At 42.7% G+C, this 17694-nt stretch overlaps 1 protein-coding gene across 1 annotated transcript in view; it reads left to right on the top strand.

Annotated features, from left to right (window-relative positions):
• Positions 1–17694, top strand: part of GLIS3 (GLIS family zinc finger 3) — a 221049-nt gene that overhangs the window by 136458 nt on the left and 66897 nt on the right. The window contains exons 4-5 of the mRNA XM_015426024.1: positions 3903–4064; positions 5699–5809. Of these exons, the coding sequence (XP_015281510.1) occupies positions 3903–4064; positions 5699–5809 (273 nt within the window). The remainder of the gene's footprint in view (positions 1–3902; positions 4065–5698; positions 5810–17694) is intronic.

Genomic DNA, 17694 nt, shown 5'->3' with positions numbered 1-17694 from the left:
AGTATTTGGGGAGCTTTCCAGGGATGACCAGGAATTTTCCAAGCCCCGCCCCAAAGCCCGACCACCCACCTGGCCACCCCCTCCCTCCTTTCCTGCCCAATTTAAAGGGCTTCAGCTGATCGACAGGAACCATGTGGCCTGCCGACCAGCTGGAGGGCCCTTTAAATCTAGCAGGAGGGAGGGAGAGGGGCAGTCATGGGCTGCATGCTCAGCTGCATGCAGGACTGATTTCTCCCAGTGCCGCAGCTCCCACCCCACTCACAAAAGACCTTTTAAAGGGTCTTTTTGTGAGCCACATGAGTGGCCCATGACCACCCCTCCCCCTTCACTCCTGCCCAATTTAAAGGGCCCTCCAGCTGATCGGCGGGCCATGTGGTCCCTGCCAATCAGCTGAAGCCCTTTAAATTGGGTAGGAGGGGACGGAGAGGGATGAGGGAGTGGTCACTCTTGGGGGTGGGATTTGGGGTGGGGCTTCCCCACCAGCCAGATGACCAGGGGCAGATTGGAGCCCCCAAAAGCGGGGGAACCCCACCTGGACCTGGGAGCTGGCAACTCTAATACAGAATGAGAGCTTTCCCCAAGCCAGTGAGCCAGCAATATGAATGGGGGAAATGTTTGGCAAAAACACACCAAGTGTGGATGATGATGTGTACTGTTAACATAGAGTGAATGTTCTGGTTGGATAGGCTATCTGATGAGAACATGTCTGTGGAGTCACTGCCCTCACAAAATGTATGTGTGTGTGTATATATATATAGTGAAAGAGAAACTGAAAGTCGAGTGCAACTATTGCTATTGTGGTGGCACCAGAAAAACAGCCAGATTTGGCCCAGTCAATTTCCATCTGAAAATCAAATCAGATTTCATTCAGATTGGTTCCCCTGCTAAGGTAAAAAACAAGGTGTGTCTGAATCAAATTTGATCAGTTGCTTTCTGTGTGAACACTTCACATCTTTTCTCCCTTGGAGGAAAAAACTGGGGGAGGGGCTAATTTAATATTCAAAATGCTACTCCTTTCATAAACAGAAATCATTGGAATAAAAAAACAATTACCCAAGCCTGAGCATAACATGTAGTTTGTCCCTCAGTGAGATGAAGCATATATAATATAAACCCCTTTGTGCATGAAATTAACACAATAATACACGTTTTGCTTGTTTATAATGCCTTTGTATTTCTAAACCTCGCATTTAGACTGCTGTACACACTCTTTACAAGGAAGAATCATTCTAAATGTAAATATATTGGCATTCTTTTGGATTTTTATTAAGAAGAACACTAGTTCAAAACCAAGAAGAACCATGAGCCAAGAAATTGTCTTTTATTAGTTAGTTAATGGTTTCAGTTTGCATGTTATGCTACAAACAGAAACAAAGTAACTAGGGTTCCTTTATTACCACTTAGAAAAACACTGCAGAGTTCTTTTCTTTTCTTTTTCATTAAATCCACAACATTTTAATACTTCCAGAAAATCTGGATGAATCAGCTTTGCTTCTAGGAGTGTTATAAGGTTTTAAAATGCCAAAAGTTTGGCATGAATTAAAGTGACTAATTGTAGTAAAGGTGTTACATCCCCTTTCAAAACCATACTCAATACCTCAGAAGTTATGAACATTTCCATTTGAAGAGGTGACCAAAACCAACTTGGTTACTTGTTGCTTTGTCTCATTTTAGCTGTTGTAGGAATAAATTAATTAAGATTGAAATCCCATTAGCTGTTGTAGGAATAAATTAATTAAGACTGAAATCCCATTAGCAAAGACAATCATGCATATTATATATAGTTTAGAAGAACTTCATCCTGTGAAACATCATTCTGCTATTGAGAACTGAATGCCTTGTCCTCGTTTTAAAAAGCAAATGCTCTTGCCCCACCATCCTAGCACTATAAACAGGAGGGAACAAATGAATAGAGGCCACAGCTTACCCATCTCTCAGTAATAAGAAGACAGTGCCAGCCAACTTGGATACGATTATGAGAGATCAGTAATGAGGATGAAACCATTTCTATATATGGGACAGATCCAGATCTCTCGATGTCTGTAATTTCATTAAAAATCACAAAGTGGTTGCACTTTGTCCCTGATACAACTCCTTTGTCCATTAGTACTTAGCCTGATAGGTAGAAAAGACAGCCTATTCCTTCCATTCATGTAAACTACAGTTTGTTTCCATGCAAAATCAGATCACTTTATGCATTTTATCCAGCCCATCTGATCTTTAATATTGGAACAAAGCTAGGGGGAAATGCTAAAAGCACTGGAGCTGGAAAGGTAGATGGGGGGAGGGTAAAAAAGCTCCATCTTTGTTTAAAAGATACCCTCTCACATGCCACTTGAAGTTCTAAGGAGAATAGAGGCCCCGGTCACATGGGAGGCTTTGATCTGCGAGAGCGATGGACTGGGGCGCAGCAAGCGGGCACGATCACACCGCAACATCTGGGAAGCGGCACGCACCCGTCCCCGATGCATCTCTTCTGGCCAAAGATGCGGATCAAAAAAAACCCCTACAAAACACTACTACTTACCTGGAAATCCGCAGCAGGGGCGGCTGTGGGATCGCCGGCGCACCTGTCTCCGGCAGCATGTGAGCTCCCTGGCCAAACTGCACATGTGTGCACATGCGCAGTGGGCTGCCTCGCTCACCAATCTGTGGCTTCCCACCCCTGGCATCTGATCATGCCGGGGAGCAACTGCGCGGAGGCTCGGGGGATCTGTCTGATCCCGCCGCTGCACGTCTTTTTTGATGCGACTCAAAAAAGCCACACTTCAGCCACACCTTTTCCCCCAGTGTGACCGGGGCCAGTGACAAGCTAATTTGCACCTCTCTGTGGTTACTTTGCAAGTGAGACTTCCTACTGGGTCATTCTAGAGCGGTAGTTTGGTGTAGTGGTTAAGAGCGTGGACTCTAATCTGGGAGAACTGGGTTTGATTCCCCACCACTCCACATGCAGCTGCTGGTGCGACCTTGGGTCAGTCACAAATTCTTTCTGAGCTGTTCTCTCAAGAGCAGTTCCCTCAGAGCTCTCTCAGGCCCACCAACCTGGATGGCCCTGCTCAGCAGAACTGACTTTTCCTGTTGGACTGCATATTATATGTTACAAATCTACTGGGTCATTCTCTTGTCATGCTCATGGAACTGAACTAAACAGTGAGGCACTAGAATCAAGCTAAAAGTTTATTTCAATACAAGATCAGAAATAATAAGAATAAAAAATAAAATTAAAATATTGAATATAAGATTGAGCACTGATTGTGAGGGGATGGAGACAGGAGACTAGAATAACAACTGGATCTAAGTGTCTGCCATTGTTACTGAAAGTTGTCAGTAACTGCTTTCAGAACAGATTCACTGTATTAAATAATGTGCACCATCTGGCCCAGATTTTTTACTGCAAGCCCTGTAGGGGGTCATAAGGCAAAGACTTTGAGGATCTGAGACTAGAGCTTGTGTTTATTTAGAATAACATTGAAATGGGTTTATAATTCCTTAATTCTTTTTCTTAGCGGATTTCCTACAGTGTCTCCTTGTGGACACTGAGGGCTGGTCCGTTTCATTGACAAGACCAGGCTATACTATACCATTCTACATCCCATACAGAAAGATAGTCTTACTTTAAATTAGGCAAGTCCAGTGGCACCTTTAAGACCAACAAAGTTTAATTCTGGGTATAAGCTTTCAGGTGCATACACACTTTGACAGATATCAGATGCTATATACCTAAAATTAAGCTTTTGTTGGTTTTAAAGGTGCCACTGGACTCAAACTTTGTTCTATTGCTCCAGACCAACACAGCTACCCAAATTAGACAGCTTACCTGAATTCATAGGCAACAAGTGTATAAAACCAGCAAGTGTTTTGTTCTCTTACTTCTATCTTAGAAATGTTGTTTTGTTTCACAGTTTGAAGGCTGCAAGAAGGCCTTTTCTAGACTAGAAAATCTCAAGATTCACTTAAGGAGCCACACTGGAGAAAAGCCTTACCTTTGCCAGCAACCAGGCTGTCAAAAAGCATTCAGCAATTCCAGTGATCGAGCCAAGCACCAGAGGACGCACCTGGATACGGTAAGAAAAAAAAGCCTGATTTCAGATTTTCTGTTAATGCTCTTTTTTGGTGTTGTTCCTTATTTTGTCATTTGCTTTTCAAACAGACCATTTTCAAAAATTAAAAAGATGTCAGAAATAGAAAACTGGGGAACTGGCTTTTGGACAATAGCTTTTTTAAATTAAGTGTGTTCTGAAATTCAGCCTTTGATACAGCAAAGGTTATTATAGATTTAGGTCATACATCTATATGAACACAGCAGAGAGCCAGTTTGGTGTAGTGGTTAAGTGCGTGGACTCTAATCTGGGAGAACCGGGTTTGATTCTCCACTCCTCCACTTGCACCTGGCTGGATGACCTTGGACCAGCCATAACTCTGGCACAGCTGTTCTTGAAAAAGAGCAGTTTCTGTCAAGGGTTCTCTGAGCCCCACCTACCTCACAGGGTGTCTGTTGTGGGGAGGGGAAGGGAAAGGAGTTTGTAAGCCGCTCTGAGACTCCCTTGGGTAGTGAAGGGTGGGGTATAAATCCAATCTCTTCTTCTTCTTCTTCTTCTAAGCCAGTGTAGCCCTGCTCCTTCCCCACCACGTATCTTCTTGCTCTGCTACCATGCATCTCAGTAGGCCAGTCCCCCTCTAAGCAGAGGAGTGCCTGATCCAGAGTGGGAACACTCGCATTGCACTCTTATATGCCATGACATACAGTTATTTCAAACACAGCAGTTGTTGCCCTGAAAAAAGTTTGATTGATGGAGCAACCCTCAGACAGTATAGAAGGCACTCTGCAGAGTTTTCAGTAGTGTAAAGAAACGGAAGGGGACCATAGCATTTACCAACCCACCCACATATTCTGTGTAAGAAACTGATTGCTAACAGTGTGCACCTGCAATGATTGCATGGAGAGTCAGAACTTGGTAATAAATATGCATTACCTTTAAACTCCTCATATACCGATACTTTTGAAGATTTGAGATTTGCTTTCTGCTTTTATTTCTAGCCTGCTATATCACAGACTAACCTTTCCCCTTCATTCTCTCTGAAGCAGGTTTCCTCTATATCTCTATGTCTGGGACTTTACTACAGCTTCTTTACCTGACCCACTAGAGAAATGTAATTTCTGACTATTCCAAAGGTTTCTGTGGGGGTTACATAATTGTAAGTACAAGCAGAGATGGCAAATATGTGATCCATATATGAAAATCAGTCCCTCCTGCCTGTCCCTTTTCTTTTGCACCATCACATGTTCCCCTGTTGAGGTCCTCTCCCATCTAGCCAAACAGAACTTTTGCTTCCTGTGTAAAAGCTTCACTGATGGTCAGTACCTTCTCACTGATCTTACTCCCACAGTCTAAATGTTCCTTGACATCAAAGCAACCAAGACCATTGCCAGCAGAGGCTGATGAGCAAGCAACTGGTTTTGTAACTGTCACATGTAAAATACAGACTATGGAATACAAAACGTGTTTGTAGAAGTCAGATCATTCACTTTCTTTTTCTTGTCAGACTGCTTTATCTTCTGTTTCCTAGCTATGCAAGAAATACATAGCCATTTCGCTTGTGCCATTGCTCACTGTATTAGTACTATTTAGAGGGAAGCACCATTTTTTTTAAAAAAGAACAAAACTCTGATATAATAACTTTCCTTCTGTTCTTGTAGAAACCTTATGCTTGCCAGATTCCTGGATGCACCAAACGATACACAGATCCGAGTTCTTTAAGGAAGCATGTAAAGGCCCATTCCTGCAAAGATCAACAGGCTAGGAAAAAGGTAATATTCCTTGGTCTCCATTATGCAAAAGAAATATATAGCTGAAAAAATTATATGGTCTTCAAATACAAAGGTATACAATAGGTGTGTTCTGTATTTCACAGCAGTCAAATGCACTGTCAGTTTGAACAGATTTGCACCCAAATGACTGTGAAAAATCCCACACTTGCAGGTTCCTCTCTGAGTACATAAAACAACATGGCATAATTTTTAAATAATAATTAATTACTGCTTTAATATATGGAATTCTGGTCTGTGTACTTTGCTTTGCATGTGGGCTGCTGTACTGTTCTGTAGCCTCCATCCCTCCACATCTCAAAGAAACAAAATGAAAATATCACTTTTATATCTTACTTATACACAGTTTACACATTCTGCTTCATTATCGATTTATTTTTATATCTATCAACTAGAATTGGAAATATTTTTGCTACATGATAAAGAATGGTAGTATCAATCAAAAGATTCTTTAGAAATATGCTCTGAGGTTGTAATGTATAACATTTATATGCCATACTGTACTTACAAGACTTTTGAGAACTTTATATGTCTTGCTCATTTCATGCTTTGGTATTTGAAACATTTCCTGGCTTAAAAATAAAATGTAAGAAACAATAAACCTTTAAAGTCAGAATTAAGATTGTTTAGGATTTAATTAAAAATGAAAATTGGCTTGATGTCAAAAAGCCTTTACAAAAATGTGAATTCATCAGAAATAACCATAAAAATTCCAAGGTGATAAAGCCACAGTGAAGTAATAGCTCCAGCCCTAGGGAACCATTCAACTGAATAGAATGAGACCCTTTGCTGTTACACCCTGTTAGTCATGGATTTGTTTAATATATCCTGCTTGACGGTCTGTAATCCTCTTTTTAAACCTCTTGCCTGCATGTTAAATGACAGTATTTTGGTGTCTTAAGATATAACTTGTTCTCTTCATACCATACACACACCGCATGTTTTAGGAGCAAAATATGCATGGCAAGGAATATACTATGAACCTGTATTCCTACTTATGCTGATAAATCATTAGAGCATTTTGCTTTTCCTTCTGAGAATTCAGTCAAGGCTTTGATAGTAATTTAGGATAAACTCGACATACTGAGTCTACAGGTTTACTGCTTGTACTATAAACATGTACTGTATCAGTGGAGATGTACCAAAATGAAACCATTATCCTTTGAAGGCAATGATTAAGGATTCCATGTGGATACATGTAACAGCATAGACCTTTCCAAGCACTGCAAAAGTACTTGCACCTGTTTGCATTATTAGCAGCGCCACCTATAACTAGAACATGAGTGTTCTCAGAGTTGCCGGGTCTTCTGCTATAGCAGCAACTCTCTTTGTTGTCTCCTGGTGCCTGAAGGGCTGTCAGGAGGAAATGGGGGGACATGTCAGCATCACGGACACTTTAGGATTTGAAAAACTCTATGGTTTTTCCAAAAACTCTACAGCTTTCGCCAGAAGTGACATCAGAGTAGCAGCGTGATGACAGTGAACCAGTCACTGGTTCTAATTATTCCTGGGAGTTGTTGTCTGTGGCCTGACAACCTTCTCATCTCTTCTTTTGCTTTCTGGACGTGCAGTTCCACAAGTCCTTTGAAAATCAGGATTCATTCCTGTTTCCTTGCTTATAGAATCACAGAATCATAGAGTTGGAAGGGGCCACACAGACCATCTAGTCCAACCCCCTGCCCAATGCAGGACCAGCCTAAAGCATCTCTGACAAATATTCATCCAGCCTCTTCTTGAAAGCTGTCAGTGAAAGCTGTCAGCTAACCACCTCTTTAGGCAGCTGATTCCACTTTTGAACCACTCTGACTGTGAAAAAGGTTTTTCTAATATCCAGCCGATACATTTCTGCATGTAATTTAAACTTGTTGCTTTGGGTCCTATCCTCTGCTGCCAACTGGAACAGCTCCTTGCCTTCCTCCAAATGACACCCTTTCAAATATTTAAAGAGAGCAATCATGTCCCCCCTCAATCTCCTCATCTCCAAACTAAACATTCCCAAGGCCCTTAGCCTTTCCTCGTAGGGCTCAGTCTCCAGACCCTTGATCATCCTCGTCGCTCTCTTCTGCACCCTCTCGATTTTGTCCACATCCTTTTTGAAGTGAGGCCTCCAGAACTGCACAGTACTCAAGGTGCGGCCTGACCAAGGCAGTATACAGAGGGGCTATGACTTCCTGCGATTTCAATGCTATGGCCCTTTTAATTCAACCTAAGACTGAATTTGCCCTTTTTGCCACCGCATCACACTGACTGCTCATATTTATTTTACAGTCCACTCTTACCCCAAGATCTCTTTTGCATACACTACTGCCCAGAAACGTATCCCCCATCTAGTATTTGTGCTTGACATTATTGTGGCCCAGATGTAATACTGTGCATTTATCTTTGTTGAATTGTATCCTGTTTGCAACTGTCCACTTCACCAGAGTATTCAAGTCTTGTTGAATTTTAACTCTATCTTCTTGGGTGTCTGCTACTCCTCCCAATTTGGTATCATCAGCAAATTTAATGAGTAGTCCTTCTACCCCTTCATCTAGTTCATTGAATCGTTGCCTGCCTGTCCCTGTTCCATCCCAAACGCCGATACCGTGCAGCAAAAAAGCACCACCTACCTAGGTGGTTGTATCCCTTGAAGCGGCTCAAGGCGGGCTGTGGGATCAGCCGGCGCGTCCTTGCACCGCCGCATCTCGGCCCCCAGCCATACTGCGCATGCTCGAGCATGCACAGTTCGGCAGCCTCCCCCTCCCATCGGACTCTTGCTCCCCAGCATCTGATCGTGCCGGGAAGCGATGCACCATGGCTGAGGGGATCCGTGGGATCCCGCCGCGGCGTCTCAAGTTCGGTGCGGCTCTGATTAGCCGCGTTTCAGCCGTCCCGTGTGGCAGCAGCCTGAATGTACTTGTGTTTTTATGTAGTTCATAGTCACCTTATGCGACAGTTGTTTTTTAAAATGATGAAATGATCCTATAATTCTTCTTGGCCATTAAATACTGCCCAAGTGGGTTAAAAAGTTTTAGATCATGTTTTGAAGATGCTCAAGGTTAAACTTTGCCAAGTGTCCACAAGAAGCTACTTCCATAGCTGGGTAAATGTCTGTTTCTCTGTTTACCCTCCTGTTTATATCTAGTGCAAGCAAGGCATAAGTCAAAGGGCCAGCATTGGCTCAGGTTAGGATCTTCAAACATTCACTATAGGATCCTGCACATAAATCAGCATACTTAAATGAGAATATTGCATGAATGTTTGGCCAGTCTATAACCCTTTCCTTCATTAGAGTAGAGTGAGGGCCCTGGGGAATTCCTTTAAACTTTGCCATAGGGGTCCAGTTCTGGTTGGGTCCACTGTAGGATGGGAAGAGGGATTCTGGCCTTTACCCCCGTCTTTCAGGGGATGCCTGTCACATCTAGATCGGCCATGAATTTGGTGGTGATTCATAGATATGGAGCAAATGGGTTTGCTTGTATGATATGTAACATAAATTGTCATTTTATTTCACTGGTGATCAGGCAATAAGGAAGAATGTATCTCCTACTCTGATCATACATATTCTACATAAAATGTTATGTTCAACACCATTTTTACAGAAGCAAAAAAAACCCCAACACCCTAGATTTTTTTGTACAACCTTTTGATAGGGCATTATAGTTATTTAATACATTTATAATCTGCTTTTCTTTTATTATGGAACTCAAGTTGGCATACATAGGGTTCCATGAAGTCTTGGGGCATTGAACAGCCTTCAACCTGTTTAGCTTCAGCAAGGTTTTTGTATCCAGTGCCTTCCAAACATACTAAAACTCGAAGGCAATGAAGTTGATAGGCAATAGTTATTGGATGGACAAGAGGAAGTACTGCTTTCCAAAATGGGTAATTAAATTAATGAATTCACTGCCAGAGAACATATTGATGGCAATGAGCATCCATGGATTTAAAAGGGGATTAAACAGATTCATAGAGAACAGATTCATCAACTACTACTTGCCATGGTGACTAAAAAGAACTTTGATATCCAGAGACAATAAACCCCTGAAACCTAGGGAAAGGTGTCGGTCTCTATGCCTGTTTATTTGGCAATTGGCTGGTCACTGTGTGAAACAGTGTGATGGACTAAATGGACCACTGGTCTGATCCAACAAGGCTCTTCTTATGTTCTTAACATATCCTGGGGCTGATGGAGGTTTGGATGTAAACTAGAGAAGAAAGTTCTACATTTCTTGTTCTTCGCATGGGTGGAAGGTCCAAAGAGGTTGGATTTCTGTGTGACCTGCCTATCCGCAGGCCCCTGTAAATGGCTTATCCTCAGATCACATTGGGGTTAACATTTCCATTTGCACTTAAACCTTTAGTTCTAGTTGCTAGTTTTTAAAAGAAAAATCTTGCAATACTTAAAAAATAATTCCAATAAATAATATCATTGGGTTACCTGTTCAGCACCTCTCAGACTTTGAGACCAACATAGCAACCGATATCCTAATTATATCAATATTTAATAAAAAAAGTAAACATTACTTTTGGCAAAGTATTATGAAGGCTTTACAATACTTATATAGTCCTGGAGTGGGTTTTTAATGCACCCTAGCCTGATGCTCCATAGCAAAACTACTACCTGAAGTCCAATCCTATGCATATTTACTCAGAGTTAAGTCCCAGTGTAAATTTGTATGCACAGAATTGTAATCTTCTAATACTTTTTGATAGCCAATCTAATACGTTATATCAGTCTCTCTCCTTTTTTTGCTTGGAAACGTTTCTTTTAGTTGTTATATGTTTAACTGCAATTTTCATTAGATCACATTTTGATTCCTTCATATATAATATCTTTAACAGTTAGATACCAAATTTTTATTTGTGATTTGTTGGTTGTAGATGTCTCAAATACCAGTCAAATGAAAAAGCTATAGCTTTAGAATTTTGTTTATGGAAAGAAAACAGAACAATTACCTATTTTGTAAACTGAGATTATTGCTTTCAGTATTAGAAGAGAAGCTGCCAATTTTTCTGTGGAACACTGAGAATATACTATCTGGGATTAGGGAGCTGTCCAATTTAAGATCAAAAGAGCACACATGTTGTTAATGTCAAGTGTCAACTATGATTAAGAAGGGTTGCTACAAACATTAGCTATTTTTAAATTTCTAGTGCTGTGTGCCTAATAGAATGGTGTTACATAATAATTGTGCTTGGTAAATGCTGAATCTTTGTTCCACATCCCTAGTCTATTTTTAGTTTCACCACTATGAGGAAAATATACAACCTCAACTCTGGAAAAATTGATTGCAATAAATATTTTAAGCCGGTGGCATCTGGCCAAAATAAGTTTACTGCCTCAAGGGATGCCACAAAACATCCTGTCTTTCTCCATTTCACAAACATGCAGGTTTTCTAGAAAAGTTTTTGAAAGATGAAATTTAAAACTCAGCAGACAGAAAAATCTTTACGCCACCACAAGTTTGGCCTATTGATAAATATCAGTCTTTCATCAAAGTTGGTTAAAAGTCCATTGTCTCCAAAAATCTAACTGTTCAGCATAAGAAAGGAAAGAATTACAATCAATGAGCCATAAAACTGACACTGCAGGGAAGGGGAAATGAAGAGTTTCCAAAGCCATTGCTTCTAAAAGATTTTTGAAACTTTTTTACCATTAACAAATGTAAATAGGAAATAACATTGAATAAGAAAGGAACTGTCCATTGATAGAAAGTGTTTGCTTAAACTATCATAAAACCCAATATTTGTTTGTGCTACTTGAAGAAACAGTGTTTTGGAGTATTATAGAGACAACAACATCTTTTGGATCCATCTATTAAATTAATATTGGCTGGAGTAGCAATGATGATGTAAAAAGGTTCTTAAAATTAGCAAAAGGTTTTCACCAGGCTCCAAGGAATGGTACAAGTAGTTGCATGCACCTAAGAAAGCTTAGGGTGTATGTTCTCAAATCACAGCATCCACTGCTTCCTGGTAAACAACTTGGAAAAGGATTTTCAAAAGCATATGTTGAAAGAAATTTCAACAAATTGTTCTTAATTTGTGGAGATCAAAAAGAGTGGAAAAGAAAGCTGAAACAAAAATAAAATATACCTGAAAAATGTAAACTAAAATATTCCTGCTATCAAATGTAAACTAAAATATTCCTGCTATCTTTTCAAAATATACTGAAATGTAGTCTCTTGGAATCAGTAGTCTGATGATACCCTTTTGCAAATTATATGGAAGTCATTGGAATGTTTCATGTATCAACTTGACTGTCAATATGCTTTGGTGGCAACAATGCCATTTCTAAGTGGTCGTCAGCTCGGTAAAAATAAAAATACATGTTGGCTTCTACAGGCTTTGAACAAAAAGTTTTTTGAATGTTACTACAATTCACTGGAATTTATAGGAAAGCTTAATGGCCAGAGAGACTTATTTTTTTCCTCTGAGGAAACAATTTTGGGATTATTTTCATTAATTGGCAATGACTGTTTTAAGAGTACTTTGTAAAAATAATATTGACAAATGTTTACAAATTCAGTAATAAAATCACCTCTTGCTCTTTTTTTATTTCTCACAATCAAAAGTGGAGCAGAAAAGGCCAGAAAAAAATCATTACATTTCATGTTCATTTCAAACAATATGTCAGAGGATTACACAGAGTGTTTTCAGTTCTTTACAGTACTACTCCTTACTATTTCAGAGTTTGCATTTTAGTCTCAATCTCATCCAGTTGCTATTTTTCAAAATTATATTTCACAGTTCAGTGTAAAAGTTGCAAGGAAGATAATCAAGTGGAATAGAAAATGATAATCTATTTTCTTACATTTAGCAAGCTTGACTTTTAGAAATATCTAATTTGCTTTCTATAGAGTCCAAATGAAATATTCCATTAATGCAAAAGGAATTGCATTTGGAAACTAAGGGTCACTGAGCAGTGCCCATGGCAACTAAGAAGCCATTCTTCACTAAAAAAAATGCTGTAAAGAGTAAGTGTTTTAATCCTCAACTTTAATCCCCTTACTTCCTGTTCTCAAAATGAAATATAAATCAAACTCCGTGGAGAACAGCAATTTTTCTTAAAAGGGATGTTGGCACCAACAGATTAGTGATGGGCAGTAGTGTTTAAGGAATTCAATCACGCTATTTTGTTGTGAAACTACAATTGACCAATTCTTTTGCGTGTGGTCAATGAAAAACAACAAAACTAACTTTGAAAGTCATTAGGAGATTGACTTTTATTCCTCTCCCATTTTACCATCATTGCTTCCAATTGTTGCAATTTAGATACTGTTGAATTGTATTTCATGTTCACCTAGTGCAAGACTTAATTGGGACAGAGGACCACCACTGAATTCTAAATAATTTATCTCTTTCTGCAAACCTTAGTCATTAACATACTATTGTAGTTGTTAAGAAGACTATTGATGCATTGTGGTGTTGTATTTAGAGAACCACCCAGTCCTTGGGTCCTGTTCATGGAGTGCATAGAATCATTATCTCTGCATTAAAATGGACCCTTGGTGCTAGGATGCAGGGCCAGTTCCAGTATTTATTTAACACCTCATAGCTGTCTGTGGCACAGCAATGGGAGATTGATCTCATACAGAGAAAGATCTATCAAACCTTGTGCTTGCATCCCAAGGAGCATACCAGATGTCCTAGCTAAATCCTATGGCTGCGGTCACATGCGCCAGTTGAAGCAGAGGGGTAGTGAGGCTGTTTCCTTTGGAGGAATTTGACATGCAGTTGTGAGATCACACAGCCCTTTGAAGCTGCGGGCTTAGCCCATCATTGTGTGATCAGAAGCAACTGCAGGTGAGTCTCTCTTTTTTTGCTATTTGTTTCCCTTGTGCATAAACGAGGATTCACACCTCCGCACTAAGGACCCCCTATGGAGTATGCAATAATGCGCATACTGTGAAGGGGGGGAACAGTGGCACAGAGTCAGTATGGCCTGATCAGACCATTCTGATGGCATGAGAGTGTGCTTGAGCAATCAAACAAGGGAAAGTCTGTCTGTGGCCCACAGGAATCCATTTACTACTGGATTTTCCCCAGTGTCTTTTAACTCCGCTTCCATGGCAGAGCAGCGCGGGTTGCTGACGACTGCGGGACACTTCCCAGATGTTGCTGTCTGATTGCTCCCTTTAGATCCATCAGGCATTCACACCTATGTTGGATCTAAAGGTGCATGTATATATTTTCTTCCTGTAGCTGAATGCATGCATTAGATGTAAGACAAAGGTTGGTCCATAGCAAAATCCAAACACCATTCTGAAGACTGCACACTGTGTTGAGTTATTTTGCTTGGTCTTAGTAAAAGGTGGGCCCTCTGACTCACCTGTTTGCAGTCCCATGCGGATGGGGAGAGCCAGCAGGGATGACAGCGTCCTGCAAGGTGGGACGAGCTGCATGGGCAGCTTGGGGGCCAGGCAATAGCAACAGCAGGAAAACCTGGCTGTCTCCTCCCACATGGGTCTATGATGGGCCCAGGAGAGGGGGAGGGGAGGGACCACCAGGGGGAAAACACATCACACTGCTCTGGCCAGCTCACTTGGCCATGTGGGCGGGGGAGCAGGAGGACTGATGTGGCGGCATGCTGATGGGGGGATTCCGATTGTGATGGACCAACAGGTGACTCCTCTACAGACAGGGAATGCAGATGCCCTACAGCAGATTGCTGGAGAGCGGCAGCACAAGTACCTGGACTGCCAGCTTGGGTATCCAACACAGGCTTGAAACAGCATAAGCTACTGGGGGGCCTGGAGTGGTATGGAATGGCCTCGATGCCTCTGATCCCTCTTTGATTGCATCCACCTTTGCAGATGATGAGGACGCACCTGGCATCCACCTCTCCAGAAAGATTAGGGAATGAATACTAGATGGCTTTTATGTCAGTGTCTTCACCTTGCTGAAGCCTGACAGGGATGAGGGCCGGACAGGAAAGGCTGCAAAAAAAGACAGAATGGGTAGCAAAAAAGGGAGGCTGAACATACCTTTCACAATTGGCTGGCTGGGAGTCATGATGGTGGCTTATTCTGACAGCGGGTAGCACTTAAATAACCACTTGGGCAATGTAGAGGCCAGGGCACTGGCTGAGGAGGCAGCTGCATTGGAATATGATGAGGCCTTCCACAAGTGGACATCTCACAGTTAGAAGACCCAGTGAAACTTGTTGCATGATAAGATATGGTTGGTGGTGGGACCCAAAATAAAAGAGAAATCTAACTTGTCCAAAGCAGCCATGGGCCGCTTGATGGGACCCGGCACGCAGGTTATGCTGAGAGTTTAATCAGGGGCATTGCCAGAGGCCCACTGTAAATGTGACCACAGTTGTGAGCTCTGCTTAGGGTGTCACCCCAGGGTGTCCTGTTCGCACTCAGCCAATGCTCAGCAGCCATTTCAGAGCAGTAGGCTTTCCTCTAATGTGCCGCTCATAGAGGGGGGAGTGTCTACCAGCACTTCTTCCTCTGGCAGCTCAGCCAGGGAATGAACAGCAGCCCAACTACTCATCCTTGGCTATCACCTCTGTCAGCAGGCCCTTTGCCCCCTCCTGGACCCATGGAGGGCTGCCGCCTTTTATCTTAAAAATGGCTTTACCTCTGGGTTCCCTATTCCTTTTACCAGTCTGCGAACTGCAACTGATGTCAGTAACCTCAAATCCACTAGGGAGAAGCCCAAGGTTGCAGCCACAAAAATCATGAAGGAGTGCACTGCAGGTTGAATTGCAGGCCCCTTCAACGCCCCTCCATTGCCCAACCTCCGGATCTCCCATCTAGGGGTTGTGCCCAAGAAGGTTCTAGGCGAGTTCAGACTCGTCCATCATTTGTCATATCCTAAGGGATCCTCAGTTAACGATGCCACTCCCCCTGAACTTTGCTCAGTTAAATATGGATTTTTTGATCACATGGTTGGGTTGGTGAGGGCTTGTGGAAACGGAGTGCTTAGTGCAGCCTTTGAGGCATTTTGCACCTTCCTAAAATGGGTAGTGAAGGCCTGGGCTAACACTCTGCACATCACCCATTATCTAGATAATTTTCTTTTTGTGGGTTCAGTGGATAGTACAGTTTGCATGGAGCATTTGGAGGTGTTCCAGGCCCTGGGGAACTGAGAGTCCTGCTGGTTCATGATAAGACTGAGTGCCCTTCTACACAGTTAACCTATTTGGGCATTCAATTAGATTCATTGGAAGGGGCATCCCGTCTGCCAGAAGACAAGCTGCTGGCACTGCAGGCCGTTATCACCCTGGTGCTTGCTTGCCCTAAATGTACATTGAGGGAGCTACAATCACTTCTGGGACACCTTAACTTCATCTGTTGAGTGGTGATACCAGGGAGGGCTTTCTGTGTGCACCTGACATGGGCCACAGTGGGTGCCTCCGCTTGCCACCACCACATAAGAATAATCAAGGGCATGAAGGAGGATCTCTGAGTCTGAGTATAATGGGGTGACCATTTGGTAGCAACCACTTGATTTGACTAACAGCATGAAAATACACTCTGACGTGGTGGGTGGCACCAGGTTCAATGTGTATTACAACAGCCACTGGTGCGCCCAGAGGTGGCCAGCCATCTGGGCAGGGTGGGGTATACAGTGGGACCTTACCTTCATGGAATTGTTCCCCATCCCAGTGGCAGCAGTTCTCTGGGGGGAACAGTTTCGTAACAGGAGGGTCAGATTCTGGTGTGATAACCAAGCAGTGGTGAGGGTGGTGAATAAGCAACCTCACAATCAGAGCGGGTTATGGCCCTGGTACTCAGGCTTGTTCATGTGTGTTTGTCCACTGACATAATATTTTCAGCTTACCATGTTGCAGGCATCAGTAACAGCATTGTAGATGCCTTTTCTTGCCTGCAAGAGAAGAGGTTTTTGCAGCCTGGCACTGGATGCCAACCTCTATCCGGACCCATTTCCTGAGGCGCTCTGGGAACTTGGGAATACATCATAATGCAGAGAATATGCCACTCAGTTCCCCCTTCAACCTTTTACTCATACTCTTCTTGGCTTTCTCTGCAGGCACAGGGGGTCCAGATACCTCCTGGTGATGGCAGAGTGGGTTCTTCGGTACATAGCCCACTTACAGGAACAAGGCTTTGCCCCCAAGTCCATACAGGGCCACATCGCTGCCATTTCATTCTTTAGAAAAGCTCATGGCTTCACTGACCCATGCAATGGCTTCCCAACTCACAGGGTAGTAGAAGAGTGGAGGAGGCTCTCTGCTAGAGCACTCAACCCATGCAGGCCCTTGATGTTCGATACTCTGGCGCAGCTAGTGTATAAACTCCCAAGCCTGTGCTGGTCTCCTTATGAGGCCACTTGGTTTGAAGTGGCTTTTACCTTGGCCTTTTCTGGCGCACTGAGGGTGGGGGAGCTAATGGCGAATTCTAGAACAGACACAGCCCATCACCCCTTGGGGGTCCAGGACATCTAAATTGGTGCTGAGGGGGTTTCCTTAATCATCAGGAGGTTTAAGACCAACCAGCAGGTGTGGGAGATTCACCTGAGACTGGGTCCTTGGGTGGGGGGAGGCCCATGCCTGGTGCAGGCTACAAAAGCATTTCTAGTGGTGCAGCCCCACATAACGGGTCCCCTCATTGTTCACAGGAACAGCTCTCCTCTGAGTTATCAGTTTGCAGGGGTCTTATTTGGCCTTCCTCCCTGGGAGTTTGGGCCCCATTCCTTCTGTATTGGGACAGCAACCACAGCCGCCAGCTTGGGCCTATGGCCAGCACTCATCCAGGCTACTGGGAGATGGCGCTCCGAGGCATACAGGACGTGCAAAAGAAATGTGATCCAAACAATCATCTGTACAAAGTGCAAAAAAGTTGGAAAACATGTACAAAACCAAACAGGAGGGTTAGGAGGGTTCTACTTTCCCTTTCACTCATCCTGCT

The sequence above is a fragment of the Gekko japonicus genome, unplaced genomic scaffold (genome assembly GCF_001447785.1).
Source record: "Gekko japonicus isolate JY-2015 unplaced genomic scaffold, Gekko_japonicus_V1.1 scaffold31, whole genome shotgun sequence".
In the NCBI taxonomy this organism is placed as follows: Eukaryota; Metazoa; Chordata; class Lepidosauria; order Squamata; family Gekkonidae; genus Gekko; species Gekko japonicus.
The sequence above is the reverse complement of the archived record's forward strand: the minus strand, read 5'-3'. Positions and strand labels throughout refer to the sequence as shown.